The sequence below is a fragment of the Puntigrus tetrazona genome, chromosome 4 (genome assembly GCF_018831695.1).
Source record: "Puntigrus tetrazona isolate hp1 chromosome 4, ASM1883169v1, whole genome shotgun sequence".
NCBI lineage: Eukaryota > Metazoa > Chordata > Actinopteri > Cypriniformes > Cyprinidae > Puntigrus > Puntigrus tetrazona.
The window spans coordinates 5940284-5968133 of NC_056702.1; the positions used below are offsets into that span (position 1 = coordinate 5940284).

General features: G+C 37.5%; 1 protein-coding gene across 1 annotated transcript in view; it reads left to right on the top strand.

Moving 5' to 3' along the window:
• Positions 1–1542: 1542 nt before the first annotated feature.
• tmem178b (transmembrane protein 178B) overlaps positions 1543–27850 on the top strand; it is a 74012-nt gene continuing 47704 nt past the window's right edge. Inside the window, exons 1-2 of the mRNA XM_043237912.1 lie at positions 1543–2094; positions 4086–4702. Of these exons, the coding sequence (XP_043093847.1) occupies positions 4321–4702 (382 nt within the window). The 5' untranslated portion in view covers positions 1543–2094; positions 4086–4320. The remainder of the gene's footprint in view (positions 2095–4085; positions 4703–27850) is intronic.

Genomic DNA, 27850 nt, shown 5'->3' on the forward strand with positions numbered 1-27850 from the left:
GTGAATTATTCGTGACTTAGGACACACAGTTAAATATAACATTTAGTTATCCCAAATATAACATTTAGTTATATTTAAGTACATTTTAGCTTGAATTTCTTAGTCTCTTCACTGTAAAAATGGTCTTGTGCGTCACAGGAAGTCGTACGCCTGTCTAATCATTCCGTAGGCGCATATTTGCCAAGATAAAAGGTTCTGTCCTGATAACCGTTTTATATTCCACATAATCATCACACCTGTATGCTGTAATTATATATATTAACCGAAATCCCAAGTACTGAACGTGTGACAATTGGAAAATTGTTAAAAGCTCTGTTTTTATTATTATTTCTATATAAAACGTTTTAAACCATCCTATAAAGCAATGGTCTCAAACTCAATTCTTGGAGGGCCACAGCTCTGCACAGTTTTGGTCCAACCCCAATCAAGCACCCCTGATCCAGCTAATCAAGGTCTTTATGATCACAAACGGGTCTGATTTGGAGCTGGTTGGAGCAAAACTGCAGAGCTGTGTCCCTCTAGGAACTGAGTTTGAGACCAGTCCTATAAGGGCTGCGTGACTAACACAAGATTTGCTCCGATATTTGTGCACTAGATGGCGATATATGCATTAAAGACATTTAAAACAAGAGGCAGACACACATAGTCTATGATATAAATAAATAAATTGATTGACAGCTCTCTGGATTAGCATTACAATCACGTTTTTCTTTTCCTTCCAGAGGATGTATCTATTAACACAATTCTGGGGGACAAAAAAGGAACAAGATAACACATCCTCAAATAGCACAAGACAAATTGCCTTGTGTATATCGGCTGCATTTTTTAGATTACATTGTTCGGTTTTCACTGTTAGCTGCAAATAAGTTCCAAACAAACTTTGCCTCCCTTTAAAATGTAATTAAAATTTAGCTGTCAAGCTGTCATTCATACTGCCCTAGAGACAATTACAGCCCAACAAAATTCAATAAAGAAAAGACATCTCGGAATGTGTAATAAGAGTAAATATCGTGTGGTTTCAGACCCTTTCGCAAATTATGTCACATTCAACATTTCATTCTGTCAGTAGTAGCCTTCGTTAAAAATATAGCATAAAGATCCACTTTATTTCCAGTTTTCCAGACAAATACCTGAAGTTATTTTCACCCGGATATTTTCACTTTTAAATACAAAACTTGTAAAATATTGTTTCATATGTTACTGGCCGCCCTGCAGTGCAAATAATGCTATGTTCTCTATTTTTACAGTAAGAAAAGACAATTACGAATGAGCTGCCGAGCTGAATGTTTAATAACGTGTAGCCTCATCAATCTCGTGCACATACACACACCTACACACAAACATGTGAAGTGTGTGAGAATCCCTACAGTGTCTGAAGGCTGTGTGGGCAACCCAATAAAACAGAAAAGACACAATGGCCTCACTCACACAGATGCCACGGCTCTCATTCATTATTCAGCAATATACCTGACTGCTGTTGGTTCTGGACAGCGTATAGTGGTTTCAAATAGCAAACCTTTACGAGTGAGAAGGGTTTTCGGGGTCTGGCGTGGTATCATTTTATAGCTCTGATAATGCAGAACGACAAAATGAGGGATTCTGAAAGCTTTGATTATTTATTCATGAAAGGCACCGGTTTCCTTCAAGCATGTGTAAATCTAAGAGAGGACGCCAGCAAGGCAACTCCAGTTACAGTTCGACACGGAACCAAGAACAGTAGTGCTACTCCTTTAAGAAGCCGCTTTAATAAACAATGAACATCTCATATTGACAGCATGACATCACCGCTGTTTTTCCCAGACAGAGGCAACATGCACGGAGGATGCTGGGACCATATTGTCCGAGGAGGAGGATGCACCATCCGTTCTAATAGCGATGCACTCATATAAACGTGAAGCGTTTGAGACGCGGCGTCGTTGAACGGGTTGATATTCCCAGCGCAGACCGTTAATAAATGTGTGTCGCTGTGTGTTAAATAGGATTATTTGGCAGTGCATATCCTGTATAGCCGAGCGTACAGTGACTGCAAACACAAAATGGGCTGGATGTGCATTATTGGAGTGGAGTGAACCCGTTTTATCGGCTTTAACTGGGGTGAGTATAGAATTTAATTCACTTTATTAGACCTAGAAACGGGGCCCGTGGGTTTTCCAACAATAGGGGCTATACGAGCATAGCTGCACTTTGTTATTTTTAACATTCCTTCACAGGAATGATTTAGGGACTTTGATCATAGGCTAATGCGATTTAAATTTAATTGTTCGACTGAACTGATGTCGAGTCATCTTAATGCGTTTTCTCTTTTAGCAGCGAGCAGTATTCATAAGCGTTCACGTATATTCTGAAGAAAATGCATGAGAAAATAAACCCGGCTGCGATGCGTTTCTATGAAACAGATATGTAACATAAACCGGAAAGCAAAAATCTATAGCCTAGTCCGCCAGCGCCAGGTAGGCTAAATGTGATGGGAAGGGTTGGGAACCGAAAACCGGTTCTTTTTCGGAGCCGGTTTCATTTATTCAATACCCAAACCGAGTCGTTTTCATCAATGTCGCTTCTGTTAACTGTTCATTAGTGACGCCATTAAATTGTTTGATCATTAATTATTCTACCTCTAATGCGAACAGAAATTAAATAGCCTAACGTTACTCCGACAGTTTCCAGCATAACTAGCATTCGCTATGTTTACCGAATCTATAGCTCGACCCATGTAGTCCGAGAACGACTCTCATGAGCCGTTTGTTTTAAATGAATTTAAAACACACAGTACCATCAGCGTGGTCTAACTCCCGAACAAATGACTCTCGTGAGCCGGTTGTTTTGATCAGTGCAGTCCGATTCTCGAACAATTGATTCGGTTCTTTTAAATGAATCAAAACCATAGCAATAATTCTTCGGCTTTTATTTTGCCTTTAAGCAAGGCAGATTGTCATTTGGCCTGTGGCGGTTAATCTTTAATTACGTTATGTAACGAACTACGAAAACTATCTGTATTTGTATGAATGTAGCCTACCGGCCGGTGATAGCAACTGAAAGCTTAAACTGTTGTTATGGTTACCACCCTAGGTGGACGCGATTTCGCGTCAATTTGGCCGCAGGTGAAAAACTCGCCTTCAGCCTCATTCCCTCCAAGGATGATAATTATAAAGATAACTAGTCCTAGTTAATACAATAGATAACGATATAGCGTCTACACCACCAGCGAACCGCTTTAAATGGCCTCGCTAGCAGGATTGATTTTGATTGGCTCTCAGTATTTTCCCTTTAATCGAGATTTTTAATTTATATTTATAAGTGTTTAAATCTGAAACCAACTTCAATAATAGGCTATAATGAGGTATAACTCTTATACAACAATGAAAAAAACCTTAAGCTGAATTCTCTCTTAGAAATTTAAAAGCCAATTTTGTTATAATTTATTTTTATTGGTAATGTATTATAGGCATTTAATATTATGCAATTATATATATATATATATATATATATATATATATATATATATATATATATATATATATATATATATTATGCTCAACTCAACCAAGGTTTAGTGTTGTAACTTGTTTGATTGTAAAGTTGATGCAATATGTTTATTTTTTATATTATTATCATAATTTTTTTTATTAACGTTCATTAGCTGGAAAAAAAATCCTACTGAAAGTGCTTCCAACAATATAGTTTCTCTGTATATCCCAATAGCTCTTTAATAACGAGGACATTTGTTAGAACATATTTATCTTTAGAGTTATAATATAGTAGCAGGCCCATATCGCATAGTTATATAGCCTACGATATCGTCTTTGGTGCGAACAGGCTTTAACTTGTAAACCAACTTTTGGTTACAGAAGCGTAGGCTACGTAGTTTGCACCCCCACATACGTTTTCTAGGATATGCAAACATTAATAATCCCCCGTGAACCGCGTCCTGTCCTTAATAGCCTACAGCAGACGAAATCTTAGGTGACGCAATGGTACGCTCGGGCTGTTTTGTAAAACTGTTTCGTCTGAAAGCCCGTTTAGAAGGTGTTGTATGAGCTTTAATATGAAAATGGTTACAGAAATCTTCCTCTGCCTTCTTTCGAAAGGCTTGGTTGGAGGACTGGACTGAATCGTCTCGTCTGGTTTCGTTCGCTGGTGTTGGATGGGAAGGGCTGCGTTGGATGGACGTTAAATAAGGGCTTAAATATTTTCGCTCGAAACAAATTCCACTGCACCGTTCTCTCTGTTCGCGCGCCCGGCGGGATGCGGCTGCGCGTCGAGGAGCTCTCCAAGCTGTTGTGGTGCTGACGCGGCTCTGAGCGAACGCGACGCGACGCGAGCATGGCTGCGGGGAAGTTGCTGCTCTACGCCGGTCTGTCTCTGTCCCTCTGCGCGCTCGGGATGCTGGCCGTGGCTATCTGCTCCGACCACTGGTACGAGACGGACGCCCGGAGGTACCGAGAGCGGTGCCGAAGTTTCTCCAGCCGCCGGAAGGACCCGGGCTTTATTTACATCCCCAACAACAGCCTCCCTCTGCGGGCGAGCCGCTCGCGCCTGGACCGCTGGGAGGAAAAGCTGCTGCTGGCGCGGAACAGACGGCAGCTGTTCGCCATGAGCGCCGCCGATGAGTGCAGCAGGCAGTATAACTCCACCAACATGGGGCTGTGGAGCAAATGCCATCGTCTTGGATTTGATCAAGATATCGAGGACCTCATTAGAAAAGGTAGGACAGTGACGTCTTGTGTCTATCATCGTGCAATGCATAGTGCTTTCATGGCAGAAGACTATGGTATTTCTCAAACATCTGGTTAAGAGTGAGTCTGAACTAAAACCACTATTTAGTCTAGCCTAGTCATGTTATCCATTCATTTGTAAACTCTAAATAGAGATAGGCTAAACTAATAATCCATTTCACCTATATTTTTTAATAAGAAATTCTGAATTTTCTACATATTTCAAATATCGGTTTCCATAGTCAACCGATAATTATTTAATAATTATTTAACAATTATTAATCATTTTATGTAACAGCCATCCATCCTTGAGCTGTTGACAATAACATTTAACGGCACAACAACAATAATAATGGTAGTCTAAATATATTTATTTTATTTTAAATATAAATATTTGCCGCTTTGGTTTTGCTTGATCTCTGTAACTCCACGTAAATATTTATGAATATGTGATTTGTGCAAAACAGCAAATACCTTTGAACTCTTTCTTAATTCCTTTGTATGAAAATCATATGCGGTAATACTCTTCTTTTTTATGAAGTTTATATTAGCTAATGCCTAAACATTAAACCCAATAAATTTTAAAAGTAAGCATGTCCCTTTTCTGTTACATAAAATGTTGTTTATTAATTATCACTTGACCAGAAGAACCTACATTATTATTATTATATTGGTTAATATATTATGTATTCCACTATAGTCTAAAAATGCATATTATTGTTATTTAAAAGCAGAAACAAAACAATTTCAATTGAATCTTAGCACTATTCTTCTGCAGCCTTCCAAGCACTTGAACAGCGAGTACAGTGCAATTTTTGGTAAACTACAAACATTTTTATGCATAAACTCCACATCAGCCTTCACATCTGGAGGCTCCCGATATACATTACAGTCCCATCGATGTGCACTGACATGAAAAATGGACAATAAATAAAACGACACTCGTGTGTTAGCAGGAGTGACGAATCCCCTGCATATAAAGGTGCGAAGCCCAATGGCTAGTCTCACACTCTGGGCCTTATTATATTCCAGCAAACTAGGTTAATTTACTCCTCACTGGTTAGAGGCATATGCGATGAATATATTAATAGCCACACACAAGTGTGTCTATAAATAGTTCCTGAGCCCGAACTGTGCTAGCCCAAACACCGAAGGCTGTGTTTCAGTCAAGGTACACCAAAACAGTTGGCCCAGAGTTGCTGAGACTCGCACGCTCTCCAGTTACACGCAGAACCTCCGTCTGCAAATGCATGCATGTTCTGGAAAAGCGGCAGCACAAAATGCCCTCTGAAATAAAAACAAGCTTATTTGAATCGTGTCACCTCCTCTGGTACCTGTGCCTAATGTGTGTGCCATTACGTAAGAGGGATTTTGTGGTGAAGAGGCGCCCTTGTAGTGCTGTGTGTTACATGAATGTGTGCAGCAGCAGACGAATGTGTGTTGCACCATCAGCAGAAGCTCATTTAACTCTCTGGGGCACCTGCCAGCCACATACTGCGTGCTGATTTGGGATGGGGGTTGCATTGATGGAATAATGCAGTGTTATTCTACACCATCTCCGCCATTCACCTTGGGCGAGGGGTGATGATGCAAGTCGCATTTTGCCTGTGCATTTGAGATATAATGAAGCCAACCTGTACTGCTCAGATAAACAGCTGTTTCTTCATCTGTGCATGCTTTGTTTGGTAGATATTAGTCAATGGTCATGCGTCTTTATAAATAAATGTGTGAATCCTACTGTTACATATGTTTTTTTTAATGACTATTCATATCATTATGTGGGTTGCAAGCGCATCGTTTTATGAAATGTGCTGACTGTGCTTATAATGGCATCGCCCATCTCTCACAGGGAGCTTATTCTCTGTCTCTTCCCAGGATCCTCTCTTGGGAAAGGGAGAGGGAGGAATAGAAAGATGTATGAGAGAGCAAAACAGCCGTGCACAGATAAGGGGTCAAAACTTAAGGGCTTAAAAATGGAAGAAGTCATTCATTGGAAATGATACATGCTCTATTTTTAATCTCACTATGTCTTTTGGAATTTAAATCAACATACTTTATACTTAATGAGCAGTGATAACTATGAGGAAGCCATTCGAAAGCCTTAATTAATTTAGTAAAAAATACATAAATAAATAAAAAGATTAATAAAAAACAAGATAAAAAATGCACATCTAGATATAATGAAATATTATAACAGGAATACTATAAAATAAAAAGTGCATAAAAGTGATTCAAATAAAAGGATGACATGCAGTTTTTAAGGATATTTATTTCAATAGAGGAACCCCCCCAAAAATTTGTAGTAAAAAAAAAGACTGGCATTCCTATTTTTACAGCAGCTCAATAGCAGTTGTTGCAGGACCTCCAGATATGTGCAATTTGTGTCAATTAGTTGTTTTTTTTACCAGTTTGTTAGCATCATGCTAGTATATTCCTTTTGGTGATATCATTCTTGAAGATTCCACAATATAGCAACATATTGCAGCACGGAGGAAATGATTTATGTTAGTAGTTTGCAGAAAGACAAATATCTGCGCAGCGAAAGGGCTGACCAGAAATAGGAAATGATGCGAAAGATGGCGGCATCTGGAGTTTGTGGAAAATTGTGAAAGTCTATCCGAGTGAGAGTGTGAGAGGAGGGTGAGATCATGCAGAAACAGCCAACCCATCTCATTGTCCACCATCTGTCCCTGCCTCCCAGCGGGACACCCATCAGGGATGATGAAGACATTTTAGACCTAGAACACAATAAAAGGGATGAGAGAGATACTCAACCTCCCACCATTAAAACAGGCAAACCTAACATTAGGAGGTTACTGTGGCCTTAGGGATGCGAGGGAGATAAAGAGGGCAAATACAAATGGGAATTGTGAGAAACCACAACATGTATGCAGTTTACATCAAGGACAGATTAGACTTTTGGATCTCAATTCATATTCACAATGTTATTTGGATGTTAAATCTCAACTTATTGCAAGAAGGGCCCTCCAAATCCATTTTGGGTGAGTGAAGACAAGGACTGAATTGTACTTGGGATCTCAAAGGATGTGGCTTCCTTGTTTTCAGCTTCAAATTGGATGCCATGGGAGGAAGAAGCCACACCTTCATGGTTCAAAAAGTAAGTCGCTCTGGGACTCGGGCGCTGGCACTAATCAAATACACAGGTGTTGAGGTGGGATGCTGGGTACATCTCTTGGGAAAGAGGAATAGACTGCAGTAGAGGGTTTATTGCTCTGAATTTCCTCTTACAATGATTTTATTCCAAGGCATATTATATCACAGAAATTGGGTGTGACTTTCAATAAAGTGTAGAGAAAGGGAAAAGCGTTCAGTAATTTTCAAGGCCAGGAGGCATTTAAGATCCTTGGAGGAATGATGCCGAAATAAATGAGGTATCCAATAACCTCCCTTTTCATTTTCTGTTGCGCCTTTCATTTCCAACAAATATCCATATAGCGAAATGTGACTTGACAGAGTGCCTGGACTCAGCCCACGACCAGCAGATTATGATTTGGCCTCAGAGTGTGTAAAGCACCCTCATTAGTGCGGGAAGAATATTTCTCGCTTAGTTCGAATAAGACGTCCAATTGTGCATTTAAGAATATGACAGACTTGAAATTAGCACCCTGCTTGATAACAGCTTGAGTTATATCACTTTTCCCCTCCTGTTGGAAATTATGATAATATGATCATCGCTACTATGTCGGAAGATATCGACATTTTCATCACATCATGAAAGCTTTCTCTGGCTGTGCCGCTGGGGAGGTTCTTCAGTGCATTTAAAATGTGCTTTTCCTGATGTTTTGTGGGGAACGTATGCTCCTTTTTGGAATTTTTTGGAATAAATATGCTTTCAATAAGTTCAACTTGTTCTATTCAAGGCTATATTTAAAACATTTTTGAACATTCCAGGCTATTTTCTAACAATCCAAAAAGCAACATTTTGGGTAATGTACTGTGAAATCACACATCTAGACTGATTGATATACGTTATGATGGCAACAAAATTATTAACTTTTTTTTGATTACCTTCTTGAAATAACATCAGAAAAATTGGAACATTAAGGATTTGATGGAGGTCAGTGGCATCAAGAAATAAGTTTAAGTTTAATTTAAGTTTCAAGGTAATATTTAATATGTTTTTATAAATTAGTACGCAAAGAGCAAAGATAACTATAAGCTGAAGGATAATTCCAAGGAGCACAGTTAATTTATATCTATCTATCTATATATATATATATCTATATCTATCTATCTATATATCTATATATCTATATATATATATCTATATATATATATATATATATATATATATATATATATATATATATATATATATATTATTTTAATCAGTAATAGAGATGAGATAAATTTAACAATTTTAATTTAAACTGTTGCAGAAAATTTGCTATATGTAATTAAAATAAAATACAAAATGCATTATTATAGTGTTGGGTAAGGTCAAAGGATCTAAAATATAGTCATGCAGAATAATGCTTTAATATATGTTATAAATACTAATAAACAGCAAACATGCTATTAATATGCATGCAAATAAGCAACTACTTGAATAGAGTGAATAGTTGTTATCTAAAGTGTTACTCTTTTAAATTCAGACTGAAATGAACTTTTTAAATGTATTATTGCTGGTTTTATTAAGCACAATTCGTTGCTGCTCAATATTCTATATGAAATAATGCTTGTCTTTAATCAAAACACTTTTCTCTTTAGGTAACGTTGTTAAACCCTTCCGTTTTTCCGATCTAAAGATGTGACACCATTCCAGTATTTATTGGCAACTTTTTACGATCAACTAAAAAAAAACAACAACAACAACAACAACAACAACAACTTCAGTCGACCCGAAAATGCTCCATTATGAAAACAAAAAGAGCTGCAAATGTCATTTCAGCCAGACTTAAAAACAATTCCTTGATAAATCTGTATTTTCCGAAGCATGCCTGGAAATCGCTCTGAAAATAAGCCACCGTAATACTTCTCCCTAATTAAAACGTATAATTATTTTCCTGTCACACTGCTGTAGGGCTGTTATAATTTGTCCCTGAATGCTAGAAAGCACAAGCCCTGCTTCTAACATTCAACTGACAGCCGTCTGTGTTTCCGCGGGACTGATAAATGTCGGCATTTCACGTGGCACGGCTCCGCAGAATTGAAATCGGAGAATGCGCGACCCACAGTCATTGTGAGCCTCGCTGTTTGTCTTTCTGTTTTCCCTGATGAAACCTGGCACAGGTCTCCGCTCGCAATCAGCCCTGCGAGGTGAACAAAGCGGAGGCGTGGGGGTTGCCGCGCAGGGAAGTGGAGGAGGATGGTTGGAGGCAGCTGAAGAAATAGCGGTAGTAATGCTGCACCTGAAAGACAGAGAACAGCTGTGCGAGAACTGCAGTGGAACTGTGGGTAAAACGTCCAGTCAGATGAATGCGGCTGCTTTGTGCAATTACAAGCAGAAGTGGAGGGATAAAGAATAGACGGCAAGGGCTGTTAGTCAAGAGGAAATGACACTCTGTCTTCCCTCGCCCCTCCCACTTCGCTCGATTCGTCTCCCTCCTTCTCGCAGCCCAATTTATATTCTGGCACGCAGATTAGTCTCCTGAAAATGGAGTGCTGATGATTTCACCACCAAAGGACTGCACGTTGCAGTGAAGTGAAGGATAGAATGAAGTAAAAGAGCGAGCGGGAAGATTGTGTTTTACTCCCTCCTCATTATTTGGAGTTCCCTTTCACAGAAGTCATCAAGAACGGCTCAATTTTTCCAAACACTTTTCCCACTGCTATTTCTTCTCGTAGCATCTCTGTGGCGTTTAGTTGCTAGTTTTGGTGTCCGTGGGAAATGGTTTTTCGAGGCAGATCAATCATAGGGAATCTTTGTAAGCCGAGCTATAAGACAAGTAATGCATTTGAAATGCCGAGACGGACATTGATCCGTTCAGTTGCTCATTAGTTTGCCATTGAATTTGGGAGAGTGTGATAAACACCGGATGATCTTCACTCAATATGAGTCGGTCAATGCCAAAGCCAAAAGCCTTGGTGCATTTTAAGGCCTGAAACAGTCTAGGCTAATCTCATGCATTGGGATATATAATATGAAAAGTGTAATGCAAATACAGTTTTGCCTCTTTGGCTGTTCTCAATGTACCTGCCGTGGCAATGCAAAAGAGCTCACTTGAATATGATTAACAAAGCTGAGGTAATCTACACCATAACTTACCAGCTGTAGGGCTTTCGAAATACCTAAATTTCAGCCAATACTAGTGAAATTCTATGCTTTTATCAGATTTTAAGGATAAAGGATCATGCCGAAAGAAGAAAAAACATTGAGCTGTTTGGTAAAGACATTTTTGTAGCTTCAGTGTGTCTTTATACATTTTTGTTGATGCTCAAGTTGGGCTTTTGGAAGTGCAGAACATTTTTTTTGTTGTTCTGTGAATTTTTAAACCACAGCAAAAACAAATATATTGAACAAACTATATTGAAAAAACTGAGCTACTGAACACATTCTATTAAAATATTTGGATTAAAATATATTTAATACATAATATTTTACTATATTAATATTTTGCAGAAATAAAAAAACTTTATTTTTCAGAGTAACTATTAGAATAACCATTAGAAAACAAATTAATTTATAATAAATAGGCAGCTTCAAGTGCCACAGAAAAATTTAACGTTTTGTATGAGTTAATTACAAAGAAAGAAACTAGCAATCTTTTTCGAAAATATAATATTTTATTATATTACATATAGGCTCACAAAGGCTGCTTTTGTTGCACTGATTAAAAAGTACAGCAAGTCATAAAAAAGTAACAGTGATATTGTAAAAAAATATTATAATTGAAAAGAGACAATTATGATGGCAAGGCTAAGACTTTCTAAAATAAATCGTCTGGAATGACACCTAGCAGTCAGTTAAAGGTTAATTGTATTTTTCTCCCGACTTATTATGCAGAGACAACTTAAGTGTAATTATCATGAGATAATCTCTACGCAAACACAATTTATCATCATCAACATCTTTTTCATCAAGTATTTTGTTATTTACCAGTAAAAATGTCCTTAAAACATAATTAAAACAACACAAATTAAATTGAGAAGCAAAACTTTAGAAAATAATAGGATAATAATACTTGTTTGTTTTCAAAGGATCTTGATTGTATTTTTCGTACCCTGCTGGCAAAGTATTTTCAGTAAATCTTGTTACATTTATGCTAAAAAAACCAAAAAAAAAAAACTTGCCAACAGGGCAAGAAAAATAAACTGAGCTTAATATCTCATGCAGTTTTAAATTGACTTCAGTAAATGTATCTAGTTTTAGCAGTGTTTTTTTCACCTCTCGGTCTCAACTTCCTGTTATTGGCTATGAGTCTCAATAGAGTCGATTGAGCGAAAGCTGGAATCCAGACCCGATCTCTGATGTATAAGCTCTCCCTCCTCCTCGTGGTGGACGCCCTTCCTCTTTCTCATCCCTCTTCCTCACATCCTCTCGTTTGATCAATGGTTCATCAGAAGGGCTGGACTTCAGTGGGGTTCAGCTCACGGTGCAATGACACCAATCAGCAATCCATTCAGGCCTGAGAAAGACAAGACGCTTGTTAAAAGCTCTATCGCAGAGAGCGGGCCGATTCTAATGAGAACCACGTCCACCGCAGCTGCCGGCCTGAATGAGAGCTTTCAGGAAGCCCACAAAGCAAGAATTATGGCACACGGAGGAATCGCACAGCTGCTTCTGCCTCTCGGGTCGAGCGTGTGAAGGGCGTGCGAGGTTTCTCCGCTCAGGTGTTTTACGCTGTGAGTGACGGACCGATGCGGTTGTTTGTTTTTCTTTCTTCTCTGAGATAAGGCACAGGCAGAAGGTTGAGTGACGTCACCCGTCAAGATGTGTGGAATAATTCTCTTGCTTCTGTTGTCGTGGCAACGTGAAGATACCTGACAAATGCTATTCTGCTCTCTGATGCAAGCGTTTTTTTTTTCTCTCCCTTTCCTCCTTTCTAATTGCTTTGGTATTTGCAGAATGGGCCCGGAGTGAAGGGAGATGTGTGCGTGTGTTTCATTTTCTCATGAAAGGCCAAATATCTTTCTGAATGCAAGACTTTGATTGTTGCACTATCAGGGCATTACATCAGAAATGGGAAGTCATACCGCCCAACTACTGTCCAACAATTCTTACAAGATGATACACACCGCCTACTATGTTTTCACTGTGTGGGTGAATCTCAGGAAACCTGTCAAGAACATGTCTGGGTCAAAAATTAAGCCTATTTTAGGACCATTAAGATATTTTTGCGTTATTTTTTGTCATGACAATATACATTTTTACTGGAAACTGGAAAACCAAAATGCAAAAAAATCTCAGTACACAGAATACAGAAAAACACAGATAAATGTGATATTTTTTATAATTACAATTTTAATTCTTTTAGAATTAAGTATTAGAATTAAATATTAAATATTAGAATGGTTTCTACACTCAGAAATAAAGGTGCAAAAGCTTTCACAATACCTTTTTGTACTTTAAAAGGTACATATTAGTACTTAAAGTGTACATATTTGAACCTAATAGGTACAAAAATTTTCCTTTTGAAAAGGGGTGGTCCCAGTCACAGCTTTTGTACCTTTATTTCTGAGAATGCAGAGGATCATGTGACATTGAAGACATGAAGTAAAAATATTAATATGCTACAGTATTTTGCTGTAATGCTTAAATCTATTTTAATGAATTAAATGTAATTCAATATTAGAGTAGACAATCACTATTGACACAAATTATAACATGAAATGAAAACAAATACATTATGGTAATGAGAATCTGTGAAGACAACGTATATCATTTATTTTGAAAACCATGTGATTGTTGATGCAACCGTGCCATTTTAACTTCCTTTTACACAGATTTGAATAGTTTTGTCGAACAGTAGTTTCACACAAATCGAACCGAAGCTCTTCACTTCTCGAGTACATCTCCATACGCCATTTATTAAACGGAATAAAAGGAATAAAAAGGCGTCTGAGTTTTACTGCCTCTAGTGTTCATTTTTTGGGAAACTGCAGTAATATGTACTTGTTGGTACGTATTTCATGTCTTGCTAAAAAGTGCACCAAGGTACGTTTATGCCAGGTAGAAAAAAATCTCTCTCTCTCTCTCTCTTTTTTTATGCTAAAGCTAAAGCACAACACACTGCTTAAATAATCAATTGATAATTGATTGCAATCAATAACAATTCTCTCTACAGTCCTATGATGTGAAACTGAACAATCTACATTAGCTATTCATACATACTCCATCCACGACCGCTTCTTTACAGTTATTGGGTTACCACATACTCAAAAGGTGCTAAAGTAAAGTGATGTGGGAAATCGCCCCAGACAAATTAATATGCTGTGTTGACAAAATAGAGCTCAAACCTTTTCCACCCATGTCACTGTTTAAACACTCCTTTATACTTCATTTACTTTCATTTTGACTTTGTAAGCATATTTTCACACTCTTTCAGCCGCGGCAGCATCTGGTGCTGTAGTACTCCACTTGATAAATGCAGCCATACAACTTTGAGTTTTCTAATTATTGGCTCTCACTTTGAAGGAAATCAAAATTGACCCTATTTACTTTCTTAATACACGTTCTTGCGCTTACAGTGCACAATTCATAAGTTGACGTTCTTCCCCAAAAATAAAAAAGGCTTTGTAATCATATTACAAAGAGAATCGAATAACTTTCAGATCGAAACACTGTTAGTCAGTTGCAATCGTAAGAATTCATCCGTTTCCTACTCTAAGCCTGGAATTTGTGACCTCCTAGGTCAACATCAAAGCATAAAAGAGTCAAGAGAGGGCAAGTTCGCCAACAAACCCATTTTTGCTATTCACTTGAGTGCATTTAAGCTCCTCACTGTCGGAAAAAAGGCATGTGTAATCAACACCAGGAAGCTGGATAAGTCAAGCCAGCTTTTTACCATTTCTTTTTGATGCATTAGCGATAGCAGCATTAGCATTTCAGGCTTCCTTATAAAAGAATGTGGACGCCATGAACACGCCACGTTTCCCTTTTAAATGCGAGCAAGCGTCTGATAGCTACCTATTAAGGATCAGAGGGGCTTTGATCTTCTAAGCAAAGCTATAGAGTGCCCAAAATCCGGTCTCAATCCCTTTCTGTTACTGTAACCTAAATAAGCTGTAAAATTCAGCATGTTTCAGCCTCTCATATCCACCCTCCAAGGCCAGAAGTGACTGTGTCATGAATTAGACATTATCAACAGTGCTAACAGGCTACTTGAAAGAGGAAATGTGCAAGAAATTATATTGATTGACTGCAGTAGAGGTGTAATTTAACGCTTGTGTCTGAAGGAAACGCCTTGATTCTTCTCTGATATGGTGTCAAATCGAGATATGTGCATTTAAAGAGTAGAGCATTCACTTAAACCTTTTATAAATGGGATCATGGTTTAACTAGGTAGCATGACCTAGATAGCCTCTGCTAATAGATGCCGTAACAAAACCATCTGGGGGGAATTTTTTTTCTCTCCATTGACAACCATTCGAAATTCTGATAAAATAGAATTTAAAACATTAAATTCTTAAAATATTTTCAAAATAGTAAAATAATACATTTTCAAACATTTCCAAATATATTACATTAGAAAACAGTTTAAATTGTTTATTTGTATTTTCATTTACTAAAACTTTCATATCTTTTAAATTATAATAATATTTTACAAAAATTACTGTTACTTTTTACAGCTTTTTATGATATTAACAATAATACATAAATGATGATTATTATTATTAGCCATACAGTTGTTTATGCTTATTACAATATATATATATATATATATATATATATATATATATATATATATATATATATATATATATATATATATATAAGCTTTATTCTGATCTGTTATTTTTTAATTCCAATTGTTCATAAAAACAATCATTTTGAAAAAGATTTTAAAATAGTAATATATATACTTTTAACCAAATAAATCCAGCATTTGTGAGCTTATATATTATATAATAAAATATAAAATAATATCAACCTTAAATATTATTGTTATTACTATTGTACAAATATAAATTATTTAACATTAAAAAACATGAATAATTACTGGCTCTGCTCTATTCTATTCTATTCTATTCCAGTTGTTGAAAGATTTTAAAATAATATATGCTAATTTGTACCTAGTGACAAATTTTGCTGTAGGACCCTTATATAATAATTTCAGGATTTCTGCAAATGTCTGTGTGTTCAGTCAGAGAAATGAAGGTAGTGACACATATGTGATTTTCTTCTGGAACATGGATAAAGTCGGTGGATAGTTGATTTCTGGGCACACCTTTATCAGACAGATAGCCTCAGGCGATGAGCGGACAACTCAGATGAGCACTGAGGACTGAAGGATGTGAAACTCTCTCAGCATCCAGTTTTTTTTTCACATTCCCAAAGGTCTGCTGTCCAGAGGGCAAACTGACAAGCAGAGAACAAGAAAACAGCAGAGGATCGATATCGGCATCACAAATAACGCAACTACGTATGCAGCGAGGGACAGATGTCTGCGCAGAGGTCGCGGATCGTAGAAGGTGTGGACTAAATCAAAATCAAGAGCACAGCATCATGTTGCCATTTTTACCTGGAGAGACGGAGGAGGAAAAGGAGAATACTCACGCGGAGAAGGGAGATGGAATTCTCTCTCGCCTCGGGGAACTGCCATTAACTTGCTGGGCTGTAATAGGCAGGCGGTCATGCTGCTGTTGCTAGGTGCTCACTTCTCCTCGGTTTGAGAGAGCAAACCCCCGGCTCCATCTGTCCACTAAAATCCACAAATAGGGTAGAATCATGTTCTAGTACAGGCAGAAATACAGATGAGTTTGTTGAGCTTGGTTTCGGCCTATTCAAAACGTCAAGTTTTAACTAGAAACCACAGAAACTAAACGCCTTTTATCCTACCTGGTCTCATGGCATAAACGTACCTGGGTGAAAGTTTCCAAAAGAAAGAGACACTAGAGGCAGTAAAAATCTGACACCTTTTATTCCTTTTCATACACATCTACACAGTTTTGATTAATAATTTGTCATTTTCGCACAATTACTTCAAGAATATCATGCTGTGACTTCAAAACAATATTAATATGCTGGGATATTTGAAAACGGATGCTTTTGAACATTATCATCACACATATCATATTCATATATATGGGTTTTCAAAGACGGAGATCACGGAGTACAAAGACGTACTCGAGAAGCGAGGAGCTCCGGTTCGAATCCCGGTTCAACAAAGCAGTTTAAATCTGTGCTAAAGGAAGTTGAAATGGCACTGTGTTATATCAGTTTTGCATTTGCTTTTGTAGGTTTAGGGTTGATTTTGGTGTAGGGCATATTTCCAACATGATAGAGCATTAACTTTTAGCAACTTTTGAATTGTCTCAATACGCAAAACGTGTGTCAGGGTTCATATATTGAACCTGTGTTTTAGTGCCACTCAGTGGACATTTCAGTGTACATTCTTTGACACTACTTGAATACCTTAACCCATATTGCAAGGAAAAAATTGTTTACCTCATTGTATCTCAGCATGTAATCTAAATGCAAAGTGATGCATTTCCATAGATTGGCAAAATATGGCTCAAATGTTACTGCACACATGCACACAAGCCTTTCCTGTTGCCTCATTATGAGTGAAAATGGTGCCCTCGCTCTCTTTCTCATTTGCTCTGCGGGTCCCCAGCTGATACATAATTGAATATACGATAACGAAGTTCGTGAGAAGGGCAAACAGTGACATCCACACACCCAAAACTCAAGTCTCAGAGGGCTGTCCGTCTCCTCATCAGTGCTTATTTAAAGTCAGCCTGCAGTGAACACCTTAGGGGTATTACTGCTGTTTGCTGCTATAAACGCATAAACTTTCATTACCTTAACAACAAATACCATACATATGTGTGTTTGTGTGTGATTCGTTTTTCAGTACGCTCTGATGCATAAAAAAGTTAAAAAGAAAAAAATATAAGATAAAATAACTTTAACTTTAATGATGATTTCTGATGAATATTCAGCTTTGTCATCAAAGAAATAAAATATATTTTGAAGTTCATTAAAATAAAAATGCTGTTATTTTAAATTGCAGTAATATTTCACAATATTACTGTCTTTACTGTTTATATATAAAACACAGATATTACCACGGTTTACTGCAATAAACACATCACATAAAACACAAACTAAAATATCTGTTTCATTACCTGAAATACCAGACATGCAATTACAATTTGTTAGAAGAGTACATTAGTAAATTTTATGTTTTTACTGAAGTCTCTTATGATCACCAAGGCTGCATTTATTTGATCCAAAATAAGCAAAAACGTTAATGTTATAAAATATTATCGCATATAACAATATGCAATATAACATAACACATTTTTTGACTGTTTTTTGCATTGAAGTTTTGCAAAGGCAACATCAAAATGCACACACACACACACAAAGACGATGTGTTAATGTGTCAAGTCTGCTAGCACCATTGGCTCTCAGCTTTAGTAATTAAACCATTTCCCCCAACCCCATCTACAAAATCAGCACTGTGCCGATAAACCAGCAGATTTCACCCCGTCATTACACCGCCAGCGAGATCAAGCGGGAGCGGCGGATATAGAAACACATTTTTATGTTGTTTCTCTTTGACCTCCGCTGCGACAGCTGTAAATCTAACTGTGAAATCAGGCAGTTCAAAGACGAGAGAGAAGTTTTGCTGGCGGTTTGAGGGGAGAAGCTGGATACTGTCTTGACTGCTTGTATCGCTCTGAGACTGGCTGCAGCAGGGTGCCCTCTGGGTAATTGCCTTTCCCCTGGGCTGTCTATAATGGCTCTGAGGCTCTCCATGCATATATATACGTCTGCGGAAACACACTTGCATAAACAGACACAGCCACTTGTAACGGCAGCATTATTCACAATTTTAATATAATAACCGAGCGGATCAAGGACAAGCAACAAAAACTAACAAAGGCAGAGGGTGATAGGCGCAATGTTAATGAGGTTCACAGCAAGAATTACAGCTTACAAAACGCTGTCGGAAACTTGAAAAATCAGACAATTCAATCTAGAGACAGCGTAGGCGGGAACCCAGGAAAATCAAAGCTCAGATGAATTTGGAAAGCAGCCCACCGGTTGTTTTCAATAGGATGAATTTGGATCCAATCTGCAAAAAATTCACACGCTCGGCTCGGGCTAAGGTGGAGCCGGTCGGAAACGACAGACTGCCAGCGCTCGGCTAATTTGGTCTGATTGTGTGTTTTGCTTTCACCGAGTGCATTTCGCAAAGGCACTCTAAACACAAACACATTAGGAAAGCTCTCACGTATATCACGAGCGAACTCTCCCTCTAAGTGCCAGGCCCATAATTATCAACAATCAAAGATTACAATTGCCCATCTAATCTGGATATTATTTATGGACGGCCATTAGGAGTTTTGCGGCATAAACTTTACATGTAATTGGCAATTGTTGATGACAGTTTGGGTTTTTGTCTGTTCAGTCAATCAGCGATTGGGCTTTAAACCAGACAAGGTCCCTCACTCTGCTAATGATACATTACAAACCTAATTTACGCTATTAAAGTCACATTGGCTCGGACGAAGGAAGACAGGGGACACAATTATCTGCCGGTTTGAGGAGGAGGGACTTAAGAGTTGATCAAAATTTTGATGACATCCCTGATGAATGCAGTCCATTGATTTTTTTTTTCTGAACTCAAAACTCATTTCTTTTTTGCCAGCAGGAGCTGGACGTGATCTGAATGGCACACAAATCAAGCCCTCGTCACTGAAGAAGTGACTTTCAAAGTGCCCTAATTGAACATACCCTCTTAATTAGATATACCAGCTAACTACATTCAAGCTGTTGAGAGAGAATAACAAGAATTTAAGACAAAATAATCAATAAATAAAGCCCAAAAAGTATCAGATGATTTAATGTGCTTGTACACACGAATGTGAAATAATTGTATATTTAGTAATAAAGTAATTTCTTAAGGAAAATTTAAACTATCAAGCATGAAATGAGGGTCTTCATATTGACTGCACCAGCACAAAGTGAATGAATATGCAATATAAATAATTAATAAAACTAAATGAAAACAAATGAATACAACATAAATACATTTATTATTGTTGTTGGTATTCAAATTTTCACACTCAGGCTATACATTCCTCCTTCAATTTCCTATTTCCAACCTCGGTCCCTGGTGTTAATGACCTGGACTAGCAGCAAAACAGACTTGATAGATTTTAGGTTACTTGAGTCTGGCACAGTTTCCAACAGCAACTGAAACCGAATCCACATTCGACATCCTGTCGGCAGCCACCGGCGGCACTCCAGTCATTAAGGGCTGCATACTTTTCCCGATTTTGCTGAAAAAGTTGAGTGTTTAATGCTTCTTTCCACCTCTGAGTTTCCCCAGGAATGAGATTCATTAATTTGAGCCCAGTATGAAGTGATGGAGAGAGTCTCAGTCAGCCGGTCGCTGCTTTTTCTCCATCTTCACATTGGGTCTGTAATTGAATTCCTGCTTCTAACAGCGGGTACAGGGGTGTGTTAATGTGGTGTGTGCTGTGAGCTGAAGCACACTGAAGTGTGTAAGATGTGTTATGGAAGAGCACAGAACTGACACTGCATGACGGATACAGAGGAGCAGAGAATATGGTCTCCTTTTCTTCTGTGGGGTACAAATTCAGAGATCTGGTACAGAATGATTGCGGATAATTAACTTCACAGGAGGACGGCTTGTTTTTTTTGGCATGTTTTGTGATGGAAAAGCATTCTTACATTTTTTACAGAACTTCCCGTAAGGTTTCGTGAACACTGTACTATCTGGAAATTATCATCATCGGTTGAAACTCATTAGAGGTTTCAATCAGGAGTTTGTGAAAAAGACATAGGAAACCATCAGAGTTAAGATCGAATGCATTCATGAAATATAAATGACCAATACCTGTGTATCCTGACCTGAAGATCTTAATTAGCTGTTTGATTAAAGTTGGAGCTGAACTTTGCAGGAAGGTATATCACAGATGTATAGCCCCTGATTTAGAATATTGTTCATTTCTGCTAATTAAAGAGACATCTTTGTATCTTTTTTTATCTACTTCTAAAATGTGTGTATTAGTATCTTAGAGTAGTAATATTTACCCTTAAGGTGTGAAAATTGTAATTCTCAAACGATGGCATATGACGTTACTAAATGATTTTGTAGTTTTCAACGCAGTCTTACGAATGCTATCAAGAACATAACTCGTCATGTTTTCACTTTCACAAAATCTCATTCGTGTTAGCCAGCTAGATGACACAGAATCTGCAAGCACCTCACGAGACAAAACACATCAAAGGCATAAACATGCCTTTAAAAACCCGAATGCAATGCAAAACTGCAAACCCGTCTGAACACCGTTACGCAATAACCTGCGGTATTTGTTACCTATATTGAAAGCACACATTTCTAGTCACACAGCCAAATGTATGTTGGTTTGACAAGCAGGCAGCTTTTGCCTTCGATGAGATGGTAATCCGTGAAGTAGTTACAGTGTACAAATGGACTGACAGCACCGTAGTAATCGGCCCATCTGTGAGGTGACATACAGGAAGGAAGCAGTCATACCAGATTGTGGATAAAGATGGCACGCACCATGGTGCCAGCCTACAAAGTCACTGTATTTATGGATCATATTTTCTGTCTGCTATTCCTACACTTTCCTGCCTGTTCAGAAAACCCAAGACCGAGTGAGAAAACATGAGCATATTGCTGCGTGTGTAACAACTGCACCAGTCAATAGCTTAATATAACAAATCTCCATAAATCGAATGACTTTCTTGGCATTAACACAATTCATCTCAAAGCGAGAATGCGCTGAAGTTTGCAAATGTGGACGCTGATGTGTCCTTTTTAACATTATTACATACCTCCAACCCCATCGTATGACAGTTTTGCACAAATGAAATGAGAATTATGAATCTAATGCTTGCTAAGCTCAATTTAACACGAGAGGTGCGTGTTCAGATTATGAATTTAAGGGATTTGTCATCAAAAATTATGAGACACAGTTCTGGTTTCTGTATAGAAAAGAGAATTTACATTTTAAGACATTCATTTGGTTTCATCAGTTGTGCAGAAGCAGAAATATTAAAAATCATTAAGTTTTCCATGATAGGAATGAAAAAAAATGTGTCTCTGTTAGGCAAAAATGGAAGATAATATAAAAAAACCTCAAAATAATAAAGCTATATATTTAAGTAGAGCCCAAGAAATACCCATTTAATTAAATGATTCAAGTAAAGAGTGAAAAAAAACCTAGTTAAATAAAGCAACTAGTTTACAAGATTTGATTAAATAATTCTTAAGTAAAACACCTTGCTTTTCATCATGTTTAAAGATTAAAATAGATCAACTAAATAATAATAAAAAAGGAAAAATAACAAAAATTAAGTTAGCAACTTCATTATAACAGCATCTGCCATACCTGTTTGGAAACCAGCGCGAAGCTATTCTTCTCAGGCAGTCAGCAGGGACGCCCGAGACTGAAATAACTTGATTAATGTATGGCACAGCCGTCCGCCGAAGACCCCCAGTTATGACGTATTTAAAACAAACGGCATTTCTTCTCGTTTCTCCCTTTAGCCTCCAAGACTTGGCATTGGATTTTACTCGCTTACACATGCATCGATTGATGATTTTCGCTGCTATTGACTTGCTCTATGCTCTGGGTCAGCTTAGCTTGTTATAAACCCAAATTAGTTCAACCAGAAAGCGATCTGAATGGTGTTCACCACGTCGTGTGACATTCAGCTTTGCAAGCTTTAATTGCTATCGGACACCATTTTCCCTACTGCCATTCACTCAGAAATGAGTCAAAAGATAATCTATGGGGCGTTTTGCCCTGCCGCCATTTTAAAGCTGTTATTTTACATTACAGCGACTAACAGACACGCTCTGATAGAGATGGATGTGCCGAGGATGTATTTGTCCTCTTCAGGGGGAAAAGTGTGCGACTGTAGTTCCCAGGAAGGCTTCATTTCAAATGGCTGCACCGTAAGAAGGACTTGGCAGCTTTTAATTAACAACGAGGTTTGCTCTGGGAAAGTGGAAGATAACGTACCACTCAAAGTCGGAGAGAAGCACGCAGAGAAAGATGGATGGAGGGAGTAACGTTCTGTTCACATTAATTAAACGGCTGGCCGAGTCAGCCTCGCTAAAATAGTGAGAAAGGTGCAGATCAAAAAGGAAGGAGCAGAAGCTTTCAAGCTCCAGGAAGTGGGGCAAAAATGCTCAGGGCGGGTTTATGCATATACTTATCGACTCACAAACAGCTTTTCTCCTTGCATAATTTAGTCTGTGTATGTAACACCTACAGTATTATACCTTAAACGCTTGTGGAGAAATAACTGGCATTGAACAGTAACATGTAGCGATTAATATTAAATGTATTTGATTTAGAAATCTTTATATCTGTTGTTATGTGAAACTACTCGGTGTAATGTAAACCTATGAGATATTTGGAAGTGAAATCACACAGCATGGATAAAACCACTGGGGAAAGTACACTTTGTATATACATTTGTAAAAGCCTAAATATTTTTTATTTATCTTTAATCATGAACATGCCTTTAGTTTTTAGAAATATTCAAACTTCTAAAAAAAATTATATTTCATTCAATATTAGAAAATAAAATCATATTTTTTAATTTGACCTGTATTTTTCAATGAACAAGAAATGAACAATTAAAAATATCGAATTATAATTTGTTAAATATGTTAAAAATGTCTAAAATTGAATATTTCAATAATGCAATCATATTTTAGTAAATATAGCTTTTTAATTTGCACTAATATTAAAAAAAAGAAGTAATCAGACCCAGAAAGTTAGAAAAACATCCTCCCAAGACAAGCTTCTTGTAGTAATGTGACTTCAGCATAAGAATTGATCGAGAGGCCTCCCTCAGTCTCTTGCCCTGGAAACTTGCAAGCCAATCAATCAATCAATAAATCAATCAAAACAGATCTCTGTGGGTCAACGGGCCTTGATCAGAAAACATGTATATGCATTCTTAGATTAGCACGGTGGGCTTAAAACGCTTTTAAACACGTCTGAAAAAGATTTATATGGGATGGCGTCATTAAGCCTCATTTGGTTACCAGACCTGAATGACTCTAAATGATCTTTATACCTAGCAGATTTAGACTTGAGTTTACAAGCTTTCTAGAAGATTTTCCACACATAAATCTAGTAGTTTCCTCCATAAACAGCATTTTTAAGGCATCATTGCCGATGAAAGGAAATGCAGACATTATTTAAACAGGTCTAAGATTTAATTGTTATCAGGGCAAAACAAAAATCATGCAAAATACAGTTTCATTGATGACAAAAATGTATTTATGGGTGGTAAATATTCACAATTTGGCAGTTATGGCAAAAAGTTAATTTTGGCTAACTCTCTCTTAATGGCATGATGGCGTTTTTGCAGTTATATTGGCACGACAGCATGGCACGCTGTGCAGAGGCAGCACATGTTGTTAGGCATGTATTAGTACTTAGGAAGGACGCCAAGAAACTGTCTGGGACTAAGGGGCTAAGATGCTGTACTAAGGGAACATGTTGACAAGACTTGACCCACGCTGCTCTTTATTCCCTCTCAGCCAGTTCATGTGTGTATTTGGATAGAGGCTAATACATTTTTATTTACATCAGTGAAAACAAATTGATAACATAGGTGTTGTTAGACCCTATAAAGACTGATGAATGGATATATAAAGAAATAAGAAATAATAATGTAATAAAAACAATATAATTGCATTATAAAGAATAGAAAAAATTTGTTATACGGGAAAGATACTGTAATTTACAAGTAAAATAAAAATTGGATTAATATAATAATACAAAATTATAAATTTAATCATATTAATAAAAGTATTGTTTTATTGAAGAGCTAAATGTTAGTCAGAAAAAATAATATGCTAACAAATACTGACTTATTTCTTTGATCATTTTTTTCTATTTTTAGTGCTAAAAATATGTTTTTAATTTAAATAAAAAAACATTCAATTATTAAAACATTTCAATGAAATATTTAAAAATTTTCAATTTTATCTATTTCTTTTTACATATGAAATTATATAAAATATTTTAGAATATTTCTATTTTAGAAAAGTAGCTTTCAATCAAGAGTCTGTACCATTATGCAAGTACTATTTTCACGGTATTGCAAAATGCAAAAACCATGTGTCACTATTTTTAAATTAGAGGAACGAGACTACTGATTGCCTGGAGCAGAGAGTGGGCTTTCAATATATTCGAGATGGTGACACATTCTTCTAGATGGCTAGTGAAATGGAGTGAGTTGTATTTCTATTTTTGCAGCATCCATAGTAAGCAGATGGAACGGTAAAAGCACTGGATCCTGAGGCCTTTGAGCTTTCCTGACCCAGATTTTCATTTCGCTGCTTGATTTAGGTGTGCTGCGCTCATGTTTGAGTCACAATGTGTCAGCTCTCTTATATGTCAGCCTTTTGTGAGGGCTTACACCTCAGTGATCTCAGTAGTGTTTATTTCTCCCAAATTTCTCACAGATCGAGTGTGGCTTCTAGATGCGTCACTTTAGTAACGGTGTAACTTCAAGAGCGTCATGGTCAAAGAGATGCTCTCTGGCAGTATCGCAGCTCAGCGACCTCGCGAATCTATGGCGAATGCATCCACCCCCACCTGCCCAGCTGCTCCACACACACCTACAGCTCTCTTCCAGCTTCTGTGTGTGCTCAGTGAATGGAAGATATTTGTTTATTGACTCTGCAGCTCCATAACCCTGTTGGATCGGAGCCCTTGCAAAAATCTCGAAAGACCGAACTAATGTCTGCATTCTCTCTTGATCGCTCTCAAAGTAAATTCTACATATTTACAGAAAAATGTGGAAGGCAGTAGCGTAAGAAAACACCTCGGATTGATTCGGCTTATGATGCACACCTAGCAAAGGTCAAAAGTGCAGCCTCTTGCCTATTCCCATACACTCACGCAAATCCCACATTTGTGCGCGTGTTTGAGGTTTGATAGGTTGTCTCTACCTAAGGGCCAGGTTTGACATTTTCAACCCAAAAACGCAGGAAATATCCCACTTCTGTCTGCTCAGTGCGTTTGGAAGGGTGACCACTCCTGCAATCCTGCAAAACTTTTATTATGACCAGCTGGGATGAAAGGTTTTGCCCGGAATTAGATTTGACTTCCTGTGAGCCTGTTTTATCTACACACCGCCAAAAAAATACGGGACTGCTCTCGGTCAGACAATTCGTGGAAAATCAAATGTGCACCCCTGGCATGGATTTTTTTTACGTTTTTCAAGAGCTCTGTCTTGCTAAAGGCAGGCAGAACATCACCTGTAGTATCAGGCTTAGTCCCGCTTAAGACCGCCACATGTACATGGAAAGCACTTTTGTGGTTTGGAAAGCTCTAATCTGACTGCCTAAATTTACAGTCAACTATCAGGATGAATGGCACAGGTGAATTTTTATTAGTTTATCTGGAAGCAAGCAGCACAGCTGTCAGTTTCTTCAAACATTGACTTGATATATTACTCTAAGCCTCCTTAATGATTGCCCAAAGGTGATTCACACTGGTTGGACACTTATGGACATCACGGTCCAGGTCCTCCCATAGTAGCTCAACTTTGACATGTATATATGCCGTTATTATGTAATCAAAATTGCTGGTTTTTAATGATAATGTCAAGTTACTTTAAAAATTTTAAGGATTTATGCTGATATCACCCAAAACGAGGAGTGTTTCCAAACTTTTTGGAGGGCAGTGTAAATCAGCGTGTTGTATTCAGGTCAGCTGACAAGGCTACTTTCACTATAAAAAGATACACTAGCAGAGAAGAGTTTTGTCAAAGCTGACTAAAAGTGATCGAAGATGGATAATTTGTTTTATGTGTTTTCCCGCCAACTGGCAACCCAGGGTCCTAAACACAGTTGGGTAAACTGGCAGTGGGTGGGTTTCAAACCAAAACAGAAGCTGACATTCCGGGCCGGAACACATAAGAATAATTTACTTTACATACATGCATTACATAAGATACTTTAGCCTTGTTTTTCAGATAAACATGTTAACTCAGCATGCTTAAATATATGCAAACATATTATAGTATTTTTATTTAATCAAAACATACAAAACATCCTACATACAGCACCTTTAAACTGTATTGTGTGTAATTACATCCATATAGTCTTTGATCAACCTTTGTCAGTTATCTACATTGTGATCTATAGAGATTACAAAGATTAATCTTTTTTGTTACTCTAAAACATGAAATGTGGAAATTTCTGCTTTTGCCAAAAAAGTCGTTTTGTTTTTTTGCTATAAAATTATTTTGAAGTTCACTATATCGGATATGTATGCAAGTACTGTGTCATAAAACTAACCTTTAAAAATATTTCTAGTTTTGAAGTTATGACGTAAATAACTGACGCTGTATGGCATTTTGTGTTCAGTTTTGCGGGTGATTCACTGGGGGTAGCTTGCCAGTGATCTACGGCTCTGTGTATTAACCTTTTGCACATACATAACACAACACTGAGTTCTTTCCAACCGACAACTAGGAGCTCCACAAAACAAATCCCACGCTCTGATAGCAGCAAAAGAAAACACTGCCCCCTGACCTCTTGATTCTCAATCCTGAAAGTGGCGTTATCATTAGATCCTATGTAAAGTGCTTCATCAATAGACTACTTAACATATAGATTCTGAGGCCGATGGTAGATCATGCCTCTGTTTCCGTGGCAGAAAGCCAAGCAGCTGTCTTATAAAAACTTCGCCATCATTTAATTTAGGATGATGCCAATCTTGAACTATAGTGTACATTCTCATTTATTATTTACAAGCAATATGCTGCTTTTCTGATTGCTTTTCTGTGAGGAAAAAAGTTAGATTTTCTGTCCAAACAATCCCAGTTTTGAACCCATTAATTATCCTCTCCCAACAATAATAAAGGTTTCCAGTCAATAGGTTACTTCATGCAAAATATTGCAAACCTTTTTGAGCTACTCAAGACTTTCTCCAGCGTTTGTATGCTCCACAGTTTTATCCTTTCA